This window comes from Sebastes umbrosus, chromosome 6 (assembly GCF_015220745.1).
Source record: "Sebastes umbrosus isolate fSebUmb1 chromosome 6, fSebUmb1.pri, whole genome shotgun sequence".
Lineage (NCBI taxonomy): Eukaryota > Metazoa > Chordata > Actinopteri > Perciformes > Sebastidae > Sebastes > Sebastes umbrosus.
Window position 1 is genome coordinate 17,460,436 of NC_051274.1, and position 18,555 is coordinate 17,478,990.

At 38.3% G+C, this 18,555-nt stretch overlaps 1 protein-coding gene across 2 annotated transcripts; it reads left to right on the top strand.

Moving 5' to 3' along the window:
- The first annotated feature begins 13,636 nt into the window (after positions 1-13,636).
- Positions 13,637-17,482, top strand: trh (thyrotropin-releasing hormone). Of its 2 annotated transcripts, none has more exons than XM_037771780.1 (3): positions 13,637-13,776; positions 14,495-14,709; positions 15,824-17,482. In XM_037771780.1, the coding sequence occupies exons 2-3, from the start codon at positions 14,517-14,519 to the stop codon at positions 16,453-16,455; spliced, it is 825 nt and encodes a 274-aa protein (XP_037627708.1). In that variant the 5' UTR covers positions 13,637-13,776; positions 14,495-14,516; the 3' UTR covers positions 16,456-17,482. The 2 variants fall into 2 exon arrangements, with proteins under 2 accessions (XP_037627708.1, XP_037627709.1); XM_037771781.1 differs by having other exon boundaries at positions 13,680-13,776; positions 14,499-14,709.
- The last annotated feature ends 1,073 nt before the right edge of the window (positions 17,483-18,555 follow it).

Consider the following 18,555-nt stretch of genomic DNA (forward strand, 5'->3'; position numbering starts at 1 on the left):
TTCCTAATTTTTCAAAAATCCTGACTTTGACTATTAATAAAATTGTGATTTTTCCTTTGAACTAAAAATGTTATATATATATATATATATATATATATATATATATAGATAGATAGATAGATAGATAGATAGATAGATAGATAGATGGTAACTTTATTGATCCTGAGGGAAATTCAAGTTTCCAGCATCACAGTTAGTGAAAACATATTAGTAAAAAGACACTAGTAGGTAATACAAAGTATAAAAAAATATACCATATATAAAAATACCAGGAGATGAAGAAACTGTTAAAAATGAATAAAATGAATATAGTGCATGGTAACAACTGAGATACAGGACTATTAAAAATGTGAATATAGTGCAAAAAGTGATATGGTGCTGGATCATAAAATATAGGAGCTATAAGGACCAGGAGAATAATTAGATACTATTAGATACTTGCAAAAGTATGTATGTGCCAAATTTCAAGACTATGGACCAATCAGAAAAAATGTTGTGGCATTTTTCCTCATCATACTAAATATAGTCTTTGGGCACAAATGGGTTAAGTGAAATCAAATTCAGTACGCCTCCCTGTGCAGGTATTGTGGGCGCATTTAACCAGGAGGAGAACCTGGGATAGACCCAGGGATTATGTATCCCAGCTGGTTTAGGAACATTTTGGGATTTTCTAGGAAGAGCTGAAGGATGTGGGCAGGGTGAGGGACGTGTGGGGTACGTTGCATAGCCTATTACCATGGCAACCAGACCTGAATAAGCGTCAGAAAATGGATGTATAGTGATAGTAGCAGTAAGAGTAACAATAGTGGGAGTAGTACTAGACGTAGTAGAAGTAGTAATAATAGTAGCACAACTTGTTGTTTAAAATAACAAGGACTGATTTGATTTAGCTCTCCATTTTATTGGCTCATTTCACCTGAACATCCAGCTCATTTCACCAACATGCTGACAGAAAACAGACAGATGATTATATGACAATAACAGCTGCAGCTCCCAGACATATACTTTCTTACATTTCTTGAAACAGAAAATTTTTAAAAGGCTCACTGTGTTTCTAACATAGTTTTCAGAGTCTGTGCAATAAATAACTGCTCCATCCTGTGCAGGAGAAGATGATGGTGAGGAAGATTACCCAATTTGCATGTTGTGGCATTTACATTTGGTGATAAATATACTTTTAATATGCTTTGCAGCTGCCTACCATTCCTCCCTATTAGATTAACTAAGCTGAAGGATGTTCAGAGAGGGATGCTAGAGAAGGATTCTGTGCGTGTCTGTGATCCCTCCTGGTTACCTACACAAGATGGATGGTTTTAAGTGACGGCCAAACCCCTCACAGCTACAGCTTTCTACATGTGCTGATAGTGATACACCAGTAGCACATCACTATCCTGTTACATCCTCACACATTCCCACACAGCCACGGAGGACCACAAAAGGCTGAAAAATACGGATCGGAACGGAATACGGAGAGAAAATATTCTGAGGCTAGTAATTTAGTGCTTTACAGTTCGAAAGTATAAACCTCTATAATATCTGGAACTCCGAAGTTAGATATTAAGTACAGAGAGTGACTAAAAACACTGAAACCTGAACTAACAAATGAGAGTATAAATGCCAGGTCAGAGCACTATGGTTATATATTTTTCTAAAGCAAACAAAATAGAAACAAAATATTAGACAAGATAATTTGCAGGTCTCAGAAATCATGTCTGTCTATACTGGTTTTAAACCATAGACTGTATATAAGAAGTGGACGTAGTCGCCGTGACGTCACCCATTGGTTTGTGGACTGCCGTTTTGAAGCCTTGAGTTCAGCGTTTTTGGCCATCGCCATCTTGGTTTTTTGCAACCAGAAGTGACACGAGAGGGTGGAGCTAAGTATAACCGAATGCAAGACATTTTTAGGTGACCAAAAAGGTTATAAATAACTTTCATGAACGGAATACACATTATGAAAGGCTTAAAGATGTAATACGAAAACATGGACAACTCCCAGACCGGACAACGCCGTGGTAGCTACCTGTCAATCACAAGGTAGCCACGCCCTAAATAATACCCTGCTTTATGGTCTATTTGACTAAATGGGACCATAATTTACTAAATGAACATCATGCTGTATTGAAGAAGACTTGAAACTAGCGATTGAGACCATAAACTCATGTTTACAATGTTTACTGAGGTAATAAATCAATTGAGAAGTAGGGTCATTTTCTCATAGACTTCTATACAATCAGACTTCTTGTTGCAACCAGAGGAGTCGCCCCCTGCTGGCTATTAGAAATAATGCAAGTTTAAGTCCCTTCTGCATTGGCTTCACTTCTCAGACCCAGAGGTTGCCCACTGTTTTAAACCTGCAATAACAGATTCTTTGGCCACTTGGGGGCAGCAGAAACCAGTAGTGGACTTTAAGCCAACTTCACACTACACAACTTGCTGTCTTGTAATTGTGAGTCTTGAAGTCGTTGTGGTTTTCACACTACATGACTGATCGGCGACAGTACAAGATCTTTCACCAGGAGCAATGAGTATGTCTGGTCTCCAAACTACGTTTTGTCACGAAAACACGTGAGAAGTGATGCGAGAAGTGACACAATAAATGACATAAAAGTATGCACATAGTCATGCTTGGTGATATATTGTTGGCACACGTGTTCACAAAATAGCCTGTTTCCACATATCTTTATTATTTATCTGTTTTCCTCTACGTGTAACAACAACTCTGTATCATTAAACAGAAAGAGAAGTACCCCAAATATTGTACTTAAGTACAGTAGAGTATTTAGTTACTTCCCACTACTGGCAGAAACAAACTTTAAACACAACACTGACATAATATCACCAAGCTTATATGGATATAACTTGTGAGCAGATATGGAGCAACATTCATTTAGAGCTGTGTTACTGGTCAGCTGATGAATGTAAGTCCAATATTTACTTTCCTTTTAGCTCTGTTTTTGGGAAATAAGTGTATCTTTAACTGCTGTTTGTAGTAACTAGCTAGTTGCCAACTGCCATTTGGTAGCAGTCTGACTTTTTCACTGAAAACAGCTGCCTGCTGCGGCCAAAACAACGCTATGAGAGCAGTGAGAGTGAACCAGAACACTGAAGTTGCGGGCCGGAAAACCAAAAGAATGAGCTGAAAGAACAAAGCTCTGTATAACTGAGAGGAACCACAGAGTTGGCTGATAATTCTCAGTGGGTTCATCACTACGAGCGTGATGGGTTGAAATCATCTTTTTTCCACTTGTTTTAAGAAAATTGCAGTTTTAGGACTCAATTATAGACAAAATGGCTCGATAAGATGGGGATTTTTTCTGCAGTGCTCTGATTATGGACTCTTTATAGAACTTTTTTTCCTCCTTGAAATATTTTCCCTTTCATCACTCCAGAGGGAATGAAATATTTAAAACCTCACATCTGCCATTTCAGCCGGTCGTGAGATTGAGAGATCGGCTCAATCTAGCACGATTACGGCCGGTCCCAGACACTAGCTGACGGTGATGGAGGGCTGCGAAGACGAGGGAGGACAGACAAGGAGGGAGAGAGAGGCAGCGTGATGATAAGTGAGTTGTAGCATGTGATAGTAGTGCACTAATCACCGTCTCCGGCTGAAGAAACACACGGGCGCCTCGCAGGTTATTGAGAGATAATGGGATTCTCAGGGCAACAGACACACAGCTAAAGACAGAGATGAAATTTGAGAATAAATAAATGCAAAATACTGTCTCCCTCTCTGCTGTGTGTGTTTGTGTCTGTGTGTGTGTATATTATGACTCATACCAACTGCTCTGGGTGATGAAAAATTAGGAAATAAGGCATTAGTCAATACGGGAACAGAAACAAACCCAGCTTTCAGAGTCTGACTACTGATTTTAGAATCCTGGGCACAAAAAACATCACAGGAGGACTTTTCTGATATCTAATGGCACTCACGACCGCTACTTTCTGGATTTGGCACTTGTGAGAAAAGATTAAAATTTTTGTAAATATGCATGTGAAGCCTAAATAGGCTAAATGTGAATATCCTACTGTGAGAAGAGGATGGACGATATGGAAAATATTTTTTTGACCTTGAATACCTTTATATTGAGACTACTGTATATTGTAGGGTTGACAGTTGATGCTTTCACAAAATATTTACAAAATATGATTTTTGATAAATAATAATCAGTAATGTGGATATATGACTAAGTAGGTAACGGCAAATAATAGAAAAGCTAGAACAGTCTGGTAAGTCTAGAAAATGACATGACTTGACTGTAATGTAGCCTATAAAACCAGGAAAAGACAACACATATGCTATAGTACAATATCCTTACTCTAGATTTATCCATAGATTGTATAAGAAGTGGACGTTGTCACTGTGACATCACTCATTTTGGCCGTCGCCATCTTGGCTTTTGGCTGTCGCCATGTTGTTTTTTTGTAACCAGAAGTGACGCGAGAGGGTGGAGCTGAATGAGACATTTTTAAGCGACCAAAAATGTTATAATTAACTTTCATGAACTGAAAACACACTGTGAAAGAGTTAAAGATGTAAGACGAAAACACGGACAACTCCCAGACCGGACAACGCCCTAAAGCATACCCTGCTTTATGGTCTATTTGGCTCGTTTTCTCATAGACTTTTATACAATCTGACTTCTTTTTGCAACCAGAGGAGTCGCCCCCTGCTGGCCATTAGAAATAATGCAAGTTTAAGGCACTTCTGCATAGGCTTCACTTTTCAGAACCGTAGTTGCCCACTGGATTTATCACATCCTTGACATCATGCCATGGATTGCAGGGTTAGTTGTATGGGATCACTTATGTCCAGCTTTTTTGCAGCGGCAGTGTGCAGGACCGTCCCCACTGTGATGGATCATGGTCTTGTGACAGTGTTGTTATTTTTATAAACAGCTGCAGGGGGCTCCAGTAAAATCACCCACTGTGTGAGCCCTTTAAGAACCCATTTTGATATTTACTTTGAGTATATATTGCCCAGATGCAAATTGCCCCCCATCCCTCATCCCCTCCTTTCTCATCATTTGAATTCTCTAGACACCCACTAAGCACTGCAGGTCAAAGACTATAAAGGGTAAACACTCACCTCAGGTTCACCTCACATTCTTCTGTGTAGTAATTTATCAACAAAAAGATATCACATAAAGTCTACTGTATGATTTGTCTTTTAAATATCCCCCAAAACGTGTATTGAAAGAGAAACAGAAGTAAGAAATTCATTCCAAACAAATCATGCACCGCCATGAACGAGAACATTTGAATGAATATTTCATCTGGAAAGAATCACTACTGAGAAGCTTTTCCTTGCATAATATTAACATGCAAGACAAAGCCAACAAGCTGGCCATTAAAGCTGAGTCTGTCTTCCTGACCTGTGACACATTCCCGCTCCACACACACACACACACACACACACACACACACACTTCCAGCCAGCCGTCTCCACCAGCGCACCCTGTAAGCTGTCACTCTTTCCCCTGCCGCAGTGACCCCTGTCAGGCCTGTGTCACTTTTGGGGGGACAGGGTTATCACGCCATCCATACGCACTCACTTTTGCCATTTGTTTATTTATTTGCTTGCGTCGCTTCGTTTCCCGGTGTCTGCCTTCTTCCTGTCCGTCTTCTACGCTACACTTCCTTCACGCCCCTCCGATGTCTTGTCTCTTAACTCGCCACCTCTGGCTGTTTTGCCCTGAAGTGTCCTTGAACACAGAGGTGTCGACAGATCCACTCTACACTTTCTTTCAGTGAGTTTCGCTGAACTTTGTGAAGACTTTTTTTATTGAATCTCTTTTTCTGAACTCATCTGTTTTTTTGTAACCAAAACATCCTTCATCCCAAGCACTGAGAGAAACACTAGAGAATTATTAAGCAGTAAGTCATGAGAGGATGTGTCTGCTCAGAGGCATTGTTCACCACGGTGGCTTACTGCAGTTTTTGAACAGTAAAAACTTCATGATAACTAAACCCACCTACTACCCACAGATATGATAATTGATTGTAGAAGACATGCCCACACACATGAAGTCATATCCATAAAGAGTCAGACAGTGGAATGTGTGCAAACTAGGACTGTCAATCGATTCAAATATTTAATCATAATTAATCGCAAGTAATCGCACATTTTGTATCTGCACAAAATGTACCTTAAAGGGAGATTTGTCAAGTATTTAATACTCCTATCAACATGGGATTGGAAAAATACGCTTGCTTTAAGCAAATGTATGTATATATTTATTATTGGAAATCAATTAACAACAGAAAACAATGACAAATATTGTCCAGAAACCCTCACAGGTACTGCATTTAGCATAAAAAATATGCTCAAATCATAACATGGCAAACTCAAACCCAACAGGCAACAACAGCTGTCAGTGTGTCAGTGTGCTGACTTGACTATGACTCACCCCAAACGGCATGTGATTATCATAAAGTGGGCATGTCCGTAAAGGGGAGACTCATGGGTACCCACAGAACCCATTTTCATTCACATATCTTGAGGTCAGAGGTCAAGGGACCCCTTTGAGTTTGGAGCGTTATTTAACCTCCTTTGCGACACACTAGTAGGCCAGTGTACCAATGGATTCCTAAGGTTTTCTAGTTTCATATGATGCCAGTATCTTCACTCCAGCTTCAAAACTGCGCCCGCTACAACCTACGGAAGATCGATTGCGTTAAGGCGTTAAAGAAATTGGTGGTGTTTAAACGAATTTGCGTTATATCACAAATATCAAGTTAACTTTTTGAACTTATATATATCTCGGAACAATTACTGACTCAAAGTGGAACTTTGAAGCTAATTGTGAAGCCGTGTGCAAAAAGGGGCGCCGGCGTCTGTTTTGCTTGAGGAAACTGGTCTATTTCCACATTGTGTGCTTTTATTGAATAAATCTTGTCTTTTTCTTTGGTGTCATGGTTTGGAAACTTATCTTTAAAGAAGAGAAATTCTCTGAATCAGATTGTAAAATGGTCGAGCAGGCTGATTGGTGAGTCACATCTTAACCCAGGGTCTCTGTACACCAGACAGTTACAGCGGCTAACCGGCTCCATTTTAAATGATGACTCCCACCCTCCCACCCTTTGCACAGTGAATTTCAGCTTCTTCCTTCTAGACGGAGGTTTATTGTCCCAATGTGTAGAGCAAAGTAGTATAAAAATAGCTTTGTTCACTCAGATGAACAAGTTGTAGCAACACTGTACAGATGCTATAGAAGCAACGCTTGCTTATTTATTTATTTATTCATATTTATTCATTGTATTTTAGTGGTTTTAGTGATCAGTGGAGCCTTGAGTATTTTTATCACGTTTGTCTATTGTCTGTGTTTGTAAAATGTGTGTGTCACCATGGGTACAAATAAATTAACCTGAACCTACCACATCATTGTTCATTTAAACCTGCTATAATAAATAATTTTATATTAACAACGGGTCAGGTGACTATATGTAATGTGATAGATCAAGATCACTCTTGGTTATGAAGCCACTGATAATTATCACGACTTTGCGGTTCCCATCAGCTCAGCAGAGCGTTTGAGCATCTTTCAGCTCATTGAAAGATCATGGTTTTAGTTCAAATAAGTACTTCTTTCCTTTTTCTGTCTGACCCAGAGTCAAACAACGTAGACCATGATCACGATCATTCCCTAACCTGAATGAACAGCTTTCTCCCATGTTAAACATTTCGTTAAACCATCCAGCCACCCAGACTGCCTCCCTAAACGCAGACTTTTGTCGCTCTATAACAGTGGTCCTTAAACTTTGTCTTTTTGTCCCTGTCAAATATCTGTCCATTCTGTAAACCTACAGATTCTGTCTGAATGAACACTGCTGCTACCATGGATGTATATTTGTTTACTTTTCCGCATGAAAAAGATTCCGATGTCAAAACATGAATCCACCAGCAGGTAGCTCTTTTCAGAGAAAAACCTCTTAAAACCCACTGTACACTACCTGGTCAGCACCAAATGACAGACAGGCAAAGCTAGCAACTAACTACCACTAACTACTTTGGTTGCTAAAAGGAGAGTTAATATTGGACATAACAGAAACACAACTCCAAATGAATGATCATGTTGCTCCTTTTCTGCTGAATGTGTAAATAAGCAACTGTTTGCTAACACATTCACCACATCAACTTTATAAAGTTAGCACAAAAACAACTGTTAATTCAGGTTTAAATATCAACAATGTCTGTGACGAGGACCAGACAGGTCTGTTTTACAGGATTTAGCTCATCTGCAGCACATTTTTTTTACCCTCGTCCTTCTTCAGTGAGTCACAAAAAATACACATCATGAACCAAATTCAGATCACATTGAGGAAATCCCAGTCAACACCTGACTGATATTGAATGTGAATGATGTCACTGGAGATGAATTTAGCCAGGATACAATAATGTAAATTCTTTGTCTTATTTTTGTTGCTGCGTGGGAACCAGTTTGCTCTCTGGAAACATTAAAGTTTCATCTGCAGTCAATTATCTAAACATGCACCATCTCATCATCTGTCTAGTTCACTGGTTGTGTGTGTGTGTGTGTGTGTGTGTGATGTTCATGGTGCTATTATACCGCGGTGGGTTTCTTTTTTCTTTGAAGGCTTTTTTTCACCACAACTGCCTTTGACTTTCCAGCACTGAGAGAGCGAGGATTACACTGAACGCTGCAGGGATCATTAAGCGGCAAGTTACCGAGGAAAATGTTTCAGTCTCATGAGCGGCACACTGGGGAGACAGTCGGACTTGCTTTGTGATACAGGCTTGAGATCCTGTTGCCTTAGTGTTTGTGTTACCTGGCTTCACTGGGACTTACATTTCTGATCCTGGTTAACAGGTATCACAAAGCCGGTTATCAACTGGCTCTGTCAACTCTGGGTTTTCGGATCAGTATAACGCGGTTGCTCGGTCAGTCATGTTTTTTAGTTTGAAAAAAAAAGCCTAGAATTCATGGAAAATAAATCCTACTTAACATAATCCAGAACTAGTGTGCTTTATGCAACGGATGGATTTAGACATCTATCTGTAGTCTGGCTATTAATTTGATCTAAACCACAGTCAAAGTCTATCTTATTGTAACCTGCTCCAGATGAGTACAGCATTAATGTGGGTACATATACAGGATGACATGCTCTGCAGAAACTTCCTTCACACACTGAAGAAGTTCACCAAGACTTTAAAAAGATATATAATTAACACCAGCGAGAGTAAACAGAGGACGGAGGCTAATGAGTCTTATTATTTTCTCCCACCGCACAGGGTGTATACTTAACCTGTCCTCTTCCTCAGTACATGAGGTACATAATCCTGACCGGAATACTAATTGTTATGATTTCCCACCTCTGAAAGACTCTGATAGCGAGCTTTGCTTTTTTTGTGCAGCATGAGGGAGAGTCAATCAAGAGAAAGGAGGGCGTATTGTAATCACAGCGTTAAAGCGATAAAGCTAAACCTAAATGCTGCTACACCTGCAGAAATCATTCCATCTGCTTAAATTGTTCTACATCTTCAGTATCAGGACGCCATGTTTACCGAATAGATTCAAAAGATTTTTCTTAGCTCGTTCCGGCCTTTTAAAACTGCTTAATATCCAACAAACATACATTCTCTTGGTCGATTAATTGGTTCCTTTGAGCGTATCGTTACACATTTGGCCTAATAGGAAGGAAGGGACATACATGATGGATGAAAGGAGGTGGATTCACATACAGATCAGATGTGTCTTAATTGTGCTGGCTGTCACTTTCTGAGTTCATTTGAAGCAACGCAGGGCAGAAAGAAATCACAACCAGACAGAAAGGTTTTTAGGCTCACGGGGGAATTATTCTTCCTCCTTCACACTGTAATTGAGTTTAACCCTCATCCTACCAATCGAGAAGTATACTTTTTGTCATATCTCACAGGTGCTTTATTCTATCATTCCAATTTTTCAATCAATTTTTTGCTAATAACTTCATATCATTGGTTCCTGTTTCTGTTTTAATTACTGCATTTTAAAATACCAATGTATGTAGTAAAAGCACCCGATTGCGCCCTATGCAGTTAAAATAGATCAAATAGAATAGATGGATAACATGTTTGCCATGGGTTCTAATTTAAAGTACACACTATCTAGGGGCAGTCATTTTGAAGGACACAGAAACAGACTTCCTCATATGCTCTGTCTATATACGTTTTACACAATATGCAAGTTAACTGTAACTTTCCTAAAATAATAATAATCTGTTTTTTTTTCCTTCAGATGACATTAATTACATAACTAATAGTGTGTAGAGAAAAAACAAATTATAACACTCTATATTTACAAAAATATTTATGCATTTTTATCTGCACTAAAATGTTAATACTCAAACCTCACCTTTTGTGACAATATTGATCCAATTCCATTTTCATTTCAACATCAGAGAGAAACGTTTGCTACGTTTCCTCACAAAGGAAAATCAGACATATTATACTATAGACCATTTCACAGTTATAAAGGTAAACACTCCAAATGTGTCCCAGTTTATTTCCTGTTGCAGTGTATGTGAACGACAAGCTGCCAGGAAGTAAATATGGACCCAAGCTGTTGCCTAGCAATGCAATTCCATTGAAACGGTCTATAGCCAAAGATTTATGATACTATTCAATATAAATCTGTCATAAAGCACACTGTGCCTCGTGTTTTTTCACCGTGATACTGAAGTTTTTGACTGCAGGCTCTGCAGGAATCTAAAACCCGCTTAGGTATTTGACATGACAGCATGTTGAAAGCGAGTAATTATAGCATTACACGGCCAATTCAATTCACGCCGAACTTCCCCACTGACTGAGTGTGAGTATGAAGGAGTTCCTCCAGACGGTGGAGTGATTTTACTCTGCATAGTGATAGACCTACAGATAGATTCAAACAGGTAGTTTGGTTCGAGAAGTCTCATACTCTAGTTCAGTGGTGCTCAACAACATATGGTTAATGAGGGCCAAATCTCCTAAAAATTACTTATTTTCCAGACAGTTACGTCCACAGCTACTGTTGCCAACAGTTTAATTGAGAATTTCTTTGAAAGTAACCTGCCAACTGTCTGTAAAAAGGCGTGTGCACCAGTACTCATGACCGAGACCAGCTCAGTCATAACACTCAAGTGAACTCATCAAACACCACTGACCTGACGTCCAGCTGAGACCAACGCCGTGCATTTACATCCACTTTCGTGTGATCCATGTGTGTTTCTTTGGATAGTGACACACTTCTTTCTGCGTAATAAAAGACAGTTGGAGACAGATGTTAGACAGCAGACATCTGCATCGTTAAACCTCAGCAAAATCACATCAGAGAGATCTCCAGAGATGGAGAGAGAACACAATAATGAAAAAAGGGTTGTTCTATGTTGTTTGAATTCTTCTTCTTCATGGTTTATTTAATAGGGACCAATACAATGTTCATAGGCAACTTAAAAACAGCTATCTGATGCAAGTATCATAGTGCTTATAGCGGATGCCAATTTGCAACACCTGTCCCTAGAATTAGAGCTTTTTCACAGCAGACATTTTGGCTTGTCATAAAAGCAGCAGGTGTAACTGATGACATTAAAAACGGCCGCACTTGGGACACTTGATGGAACTGAGCGAAATTAGTTTCACCTGTTTTTCCTACTATGAAAAGTCAAAATGTCTGCTGTGCAAATGTTCTATTGTCATGATTGGGTTTTTGTTTATTACACAACCATTCTTCACCTGCAGAGATACTGCAGCTGAACTAGTCATTAACCCCATATAACCACATTTTAACAGTGGTGGAAGAAGTCCTTTACTTAAGTAAAAGTATCAGTGTCACATTGTAAAAAAAATTCTCCATCATAACCATGACAAGGAAAAAACAGCAAATTCTCACATTCGAGAAGCAGAAACGTTACAATATGATCTAGAGCTGTAACGAGTAATCTATTAAATGAATTGCTAACTATTTTGATAATCAAATAATCAGTTTGAGTAATTTATAAATAGTAGCATTTAAGTAATTAATAAAAAAAAGTAAAAAAATAAATAAATAACGAAAGTCAAAATTCACTGATTCAAGCTTCTTAATGTGAATATTCTCTGGTGTCTTTACTCCTTTACAACAGTAAACTGAATATCTTTGAGTTGTGGACAAAACAAGACATTTGAGACATTTTTCTTTTTATAGACCAAACAAATAATCGAGAATATAATCAACAGATTAATCGACAATGAAAATAATCTATAGTTGCAGCCCTAATATGATCAATCAATTATCAAACAATTGTGGATAGATTTTCTGGTAATTGAATAATAGATCATCCAACCATTTACGTTCTAATTGTGTATACCCAGTAACTCCAGCTGTCAGGTAAATGTAATGCAGTAAAAAGTACAGTGTTGTAGTGGAGTAGAAGTATAAAGTACAAGAAAATGGAAATATCCAAGTATAAGTATATGTTAATTTGTATTTAAACAGTACTTGAGTAAATGTACTGTTACTTTTCATCACTGAATTTGACAAATTGCATTAATAAGCATTAAAACTGGCTCCAGAGGTCACCACATATCGGTTGCTTTATAATTTAACATACCAAGTCAAAATCCCTAAAGCTCCCACTCCATGTAAAACTGGTTAGATGAGCCTCTGATTCATTCAGCCGTGTTGCATCGTGACCAGAAAGTGCATTATTTGTGCTCAGAAGAACCAGATGGATTCAGCTCTTCCCTCCTGAGTCCTGGGACCTGAGGGGATTTATGAAAAATAGGAATGCATCTCTCTGCAGCCCTTATACTGGCGCCCCATTGGAGACGTCCAGATGTTTTGTTAAGATATATTCAGAAGATTTATATTGTCTGATTTGTCTTTGTGTTCGGCTTAACTCCTGTGCTTGTTGTATGCATGTCAGTGCCCTATAGATGATAGGGTGTACTGTCCTAGACCTCTAACAATTTATCATGATTCATTTTTATTTATTTTATTTTATTTATTTATATCTATTTTTGTACACTTGCTTTTTTTGAGTGCCCTCTGGGTATTGTCATGGGTGGGGGTGGGTGGGATATCTATCAGTCCAAACATGTTTGTGCAATGGATTGTCAGAGTTGTATTAACAAAATTCAGAAATAAACTCTGTTTAAAAAAAAAAAAAAATGAATAAATGAAATATTTATCAACTCCAAATTAAAGATTATTCAACTTGGATTCGAAAATTTAGGATGAATAAATGATTTGTGACGTCAAACATTCACAATAAAAAAGTACAGTGTTTTGTTAAGATACTCAGATGATTTATGTTGCCTGAGTGGCAAACAGCAATAAGACAGAATAGAAGCCTATTGTATGGAGACTCATACTCAATATATTAAAAAAATGAATAAATTAAATATTTATCAACACCAAATTAAAGATTATTCAACTTGGATTAGAAAACTTAGTATGAATAAATGATTTGTGTGGTCAACAATTCACAATTTGTACGACTGAATTGGTCTCATCCAGTCATCTCCAGTGTTATCTTGAGCGTTTATTTGTTTTTCAAATGACATGATTGGGCAGAGATGGTTCTCCACATCCAGTTGCGCACGACTTGGTGACATCAGCGTGGACGAGGGATCCTGAGAAATGACTCCAGCGTTGGTGTGACGACAGTGACCGCTGAGTATAAAGGCTGAGACTTGGAAGTTATCTGCTCATACCTCCAGACTTGGTCTTTACTTGGTCACCAACCTGCTGCGCGAGGCTGAGAGCATCTACCCATCAGCACTGCGCGCGCTCAACAGACACTTTGGACACTTCCCAGGTGAGTCTGGCGCACTTCAGAAAATATGTCTATCTTTTGTGTTGGTGCAACTGCTTCATCATATCTGAAGAGGTCTAATATATTAGGCCTTATTCAAATTTATTTCGTAGGTTTTTAGACGTTCAGTTTACATCTTTTCTTTCTGTAAAACAGGTTTAAAATGCTACTGCAGTGAAATTAATCCATTTTTTTCTCCTCTGCAGATTGACTTGTTTTAGAATTTTATAAGAACTTGTAACTGGACAGTTTTATTTTATTTTTATTTTTCTATACTTTATTTTTTTCAAGGCTGTTTTCATATATGCAATCCATTGTTTGTAATTACAACAGTCTATAAACCAACTTTTAAGTAGATGAGCTTTACAGACAAACCCATCAAGTACACTAGAGAGAAAACGACCTCAACATTCAAAACCAAAACAAAACCAAGAAAAGAAATAACAATAATAATAATGACAAAAAGAAAGAGTAGAGTTAAAAAAACAACAACAACAACAACAAAGCAAACAAAAAACTGGACAGTTTTAAAGAAAATTGCTTTTAAGAAGTTGAAACAAGTTGCACTGGACAAATTATCTCTGTGACTGACTGTTTTTGCAGAAAAGTAAGGCTTCGGTTCAAATAACTTATTTTTTTATGTTTAGAAAGTTCACCTTGCACGTACATTGATTTCATCTCTTCTATATTTCCCATCGACCATAATCTATTTCTTCACCAAACAGACGGCCAACTACATTACCATGAAGTCGACATGTCTGCTCATCCTGGCTTCTCTCGTGGTCTGCAACCTGACCGAGTCTGGAGGACAGGACATCCCTGCTGAGGACGAGACGGACGGGAGGAGGACCATAGACGACATCATCCTGCAGAAAGCAGAGAGTCTCCTGTTAAGGTCCATCCTCAAAAAGATGCAGGAGGAAGACGGCAGAAACGGTGCGTAAAATGCATGTGTTGGATAAACTTTACAGACTGATTTGATGCAAAATAATTGACAAAGTATATTAAAAATGTTTAATTTTCAGTTGTAAATGTCCAAAAATTCAATTCCCCACTATCGTGACATTGATATCTGGACTATTTGTCTCACGTTTTAAATTGAAAGACTTTAACTGAAGTGACAACATGTTCCAAGCAGTTTTAAAGCTTAACACAGTACGAGAGTTTATGTAATTAAAAAGAATCATAAAAACAACAGTATGCTCTCTGGAAACATTAAAATTTCATCGGCAGTCAAATATCTAAACATGCATCATCTCATCATCTGTCTAGTTCACTGGTTGTGTGTGTGTGTGTGTGTGATGTTCATGGTGTATTATACTGTGTGGTGGGTTTCTTTTTTCTTTGAAAGCATTTTTTTCAGTACGGACTGATTTAATGCAAAATATTGCAAAGTATATTAAAAAATGTTTAATTTTCAGTTGTAAATGTCAAAAAATTCAATTCCCCACTATCATGACATTGATATCTGGACTATTTGTCTCACGTTTTAAACTGAAAGACTTTAACTGAAGTGACAACATGTTCCAAGCAGTTTTGAGCTTAACGTGTGAGTGTTTATATAATTATAAATAATCATAATGTTTATTTTAAAACATGTTTTAAATGGCAACTAATCTTCCTCCAACTCAATATGACGCAAGGAACATGAACCACTCAACTACACTCGTTTGTGCGCATTTTACGCACAGCACCAGACAACATGTACTGTTCCTTTAATAATATTTTTAATTTTTAAATTGTAACTATTTATTCTATTCTATTTTTAGCGTGCTTATTTATTAGTGCTCTTAATTATTAGTTAATTACTTTATAGTTTTCACCAATTTGTTTTTTGCACTGAATTTCTGAGTGGTGGATGTAAGAAACACATATTTCCTTTTTTATGTGGAGCATAAAAATGACAAATAAAGGAATCTTGAATCTTGAAACTGGAATGTGGAATGTGGAATGTGGAATCTGGAATGTGGAATATGGAAAACGCGTTTTTTTTTGCAGTAAAGTGGCTACACTTGAAGTAATCTTAAATATTGTCTTCCTCTCTCTCCAGAGGGATCTTCCTTTCAGACAGAATGGGTGACAAAACGACAGCATCCCGGTAAGAGATACAGCGAGGACTTGGAGAAGCGCCAGCATCCTGGGAGGAGAGAAGAAGGCGAGGACGAGCAGCAGCAGTTCTTGGACCTTCAAAAGAGACAACACCCGGGCAAACGCGAAGATGAAATGCACTCGTTCATGCAGCTGCAGAAAAGGCAGCACCCGGGAAAACGCTTCACGATGGAAACTGAAAACCCTGTGATGCTCCTGAGTGAACTTTCCAAACGACAGCATCCTGGAAAGAAGCGCTATGTGGTGCTGCACAGCAAACGCCAGCATCCAGGTAAGCGCCATCAGGACGAGGAGGAGGATGAGGATGATGATGACTGGGATGCGGATGGAGATGAAGAAGACCTCGCTGGATTGGAAAAGCGTCAGCACCCTGGAAAACGGTTTTGGGATAACTCCAGTCCGGATTTAGGCACGAACAGTCCATGTGATGTTTTGGACCCTACGAGCTGCAGCAAGACCAGTTTGCTGCTCGACTTTTTAGACAACATTAACAAGAGTCACGCCGAGGAGAAGAGACAACACCCGGGCAAAAGGTTTGCACCAGAGGAGGATTTAGTGGAGGAGGGAGAGTAGCTTAGAATAAAGTCTGGTATGTGTGTGTGTACTGTTGTGTTGTAAACAAATAAATGTGTAAATGAAGTGACCATAATGAATTATTAAAAATGATAAAAAATAATTTACATCATTTAATCTTTTGTGCCACAGACAACAACAACAAAACATGTATCTGCTGTCTGTTTCTTTGGAGAGCTTGTGCGTAATTGTCCTCCAAATATCGCTGTAAATATGGGTTTCATATAAGAGTACGTTGTGTAATGGAAATTCTGTCAATATTCCAAGATGAGTCCTAATAATGAACGTTGAAATAAGGATCTCAAACAGATGAAATGTCTTTGTTGTATTTTATTCTTGCAAGAAGAGGTACTGGTTATACAGAGTCACACAAAGTCTGCAGAAGAGTGCACTCCAGGAGATTATTACAATGTGATTATATAGAAATCTACAACAGGGACTGTGAGATAAGGAGTTGTTTAACACAGATAAGGAGTTGTTTTACTCAGACAGTGTCCCAGTAAAAGTAAACACTCAGTACTTTCCCACTACATGAGACAAAGAGCACACAGACAGTAACTTTCCACTGTTGCATAAAGAGACATCATTACATACAATGTGATTTTCCATTACAGTTGCCATATGTTGAACTTTTCATTATTATTATTACACTTATTTAGTATTTATTCCGTTAATTAGGCTTACTTATGTTAAAATAAGTCCAAAAATGAAAGCATTAGTCTCCTGGCTTTTGTGATGTTGCCTCTGTGAGGCAGCACACGCTCTTCAGTATACAGTACATGCTGAAAACGTTTACAGCTTTGCAGAGGACATCCCTTCATTGATTGATTTGTGTTTCATTCTTTTCTACTCATGTAAAAATATAATGAATACCACCGCAAATAAAAAATGTCATTAATTATTTTTCTATTATTGCATGGATTAAGTTGATTCAACCCTAATGTTGTAAATTAAAAAGCTATACCTTTGCCTTAAAGTCAACCACCAATGTTTTTGTTGGACAATAAAACGCATTGGTAAAAATGTATGGTTTGCTTTAGTTGCAGTAATTCATGCCTTTAGTGCACCATTAAAGTCTATTAAACTGTTTAATCCAAGCCAACAGGTCTAATTAGTGTGTAGTCCAACAAAGCAGTCCCTCTCTGCCTTAGCCTCGTCTAGAAGGATTAATGCAATTCACTATAGCAGATAGAGTCAGGTATCCACTTCTCACTTTAATTGGGCTCATTCCACCAGAGCAGCTGCACACAGGGCTGATCAATATGCAAATTATTCATCAAGCATGTGAGTTAGAGATGGAGACTTCATGGTAGAGAAGATCCACTGAAGCGCACACACAACTTTCCACTGCAGCGGTAATGCTTCAGTGGATTGATTGACAAACCATTAAGCAGGAAATACGCACTTATCTGCACAGGATGAACAGTTTCAGATGAATATATATATAGCCTATATTTATGTGACAGTGATATGCACACACCCCAACACACACACACACACACTTCAGTTACTCTGTGGTTTCCAACATATTTGGTCCGTGAGCCCTCAAAATGAAGCAGACTCGCTCATTACAGGTTATGTCCTTAGTGTGTATGTGGTATTTCCTCTTATATTGTTTCATTTGAAGGAGTTTTATAGTCCTGAAAAGGTAAAAACTATCCAGGATTTTACAATACAAAAGCAAAAGTCAGAGAAACATAATTTTACATAACAGAAATACTTTTACATTCAATCATCTTAAGAATTATGGTCCTGACCCCCAAGATTGAGAACGTCTGAGACAGTCTAACCAATTATTATACATTAATTTGCCCATGACTGACTAACTAGGGGGGCCTCGGGGCATACATGAACTTTGGGCCCCCACTGACCTCAAGGCTTAAGCACATAAACTACACATGGCATCATAATTGTGTTTTACAACAGAGCCCCAGAAACTGAGCTGTATAGGCTAAAATATAAAGTTTATAAAACTATAAAGCTGAATTAGTGGAAGGTCTTAAAACTTCCCAACCGGTCGAGGCAGATGGCCGTCCACCCAGAGCCGGGCACTGCCCAAGGTTGCCGGCCGCTAAAGTTTTTCCTTGCCATTGTCGCATA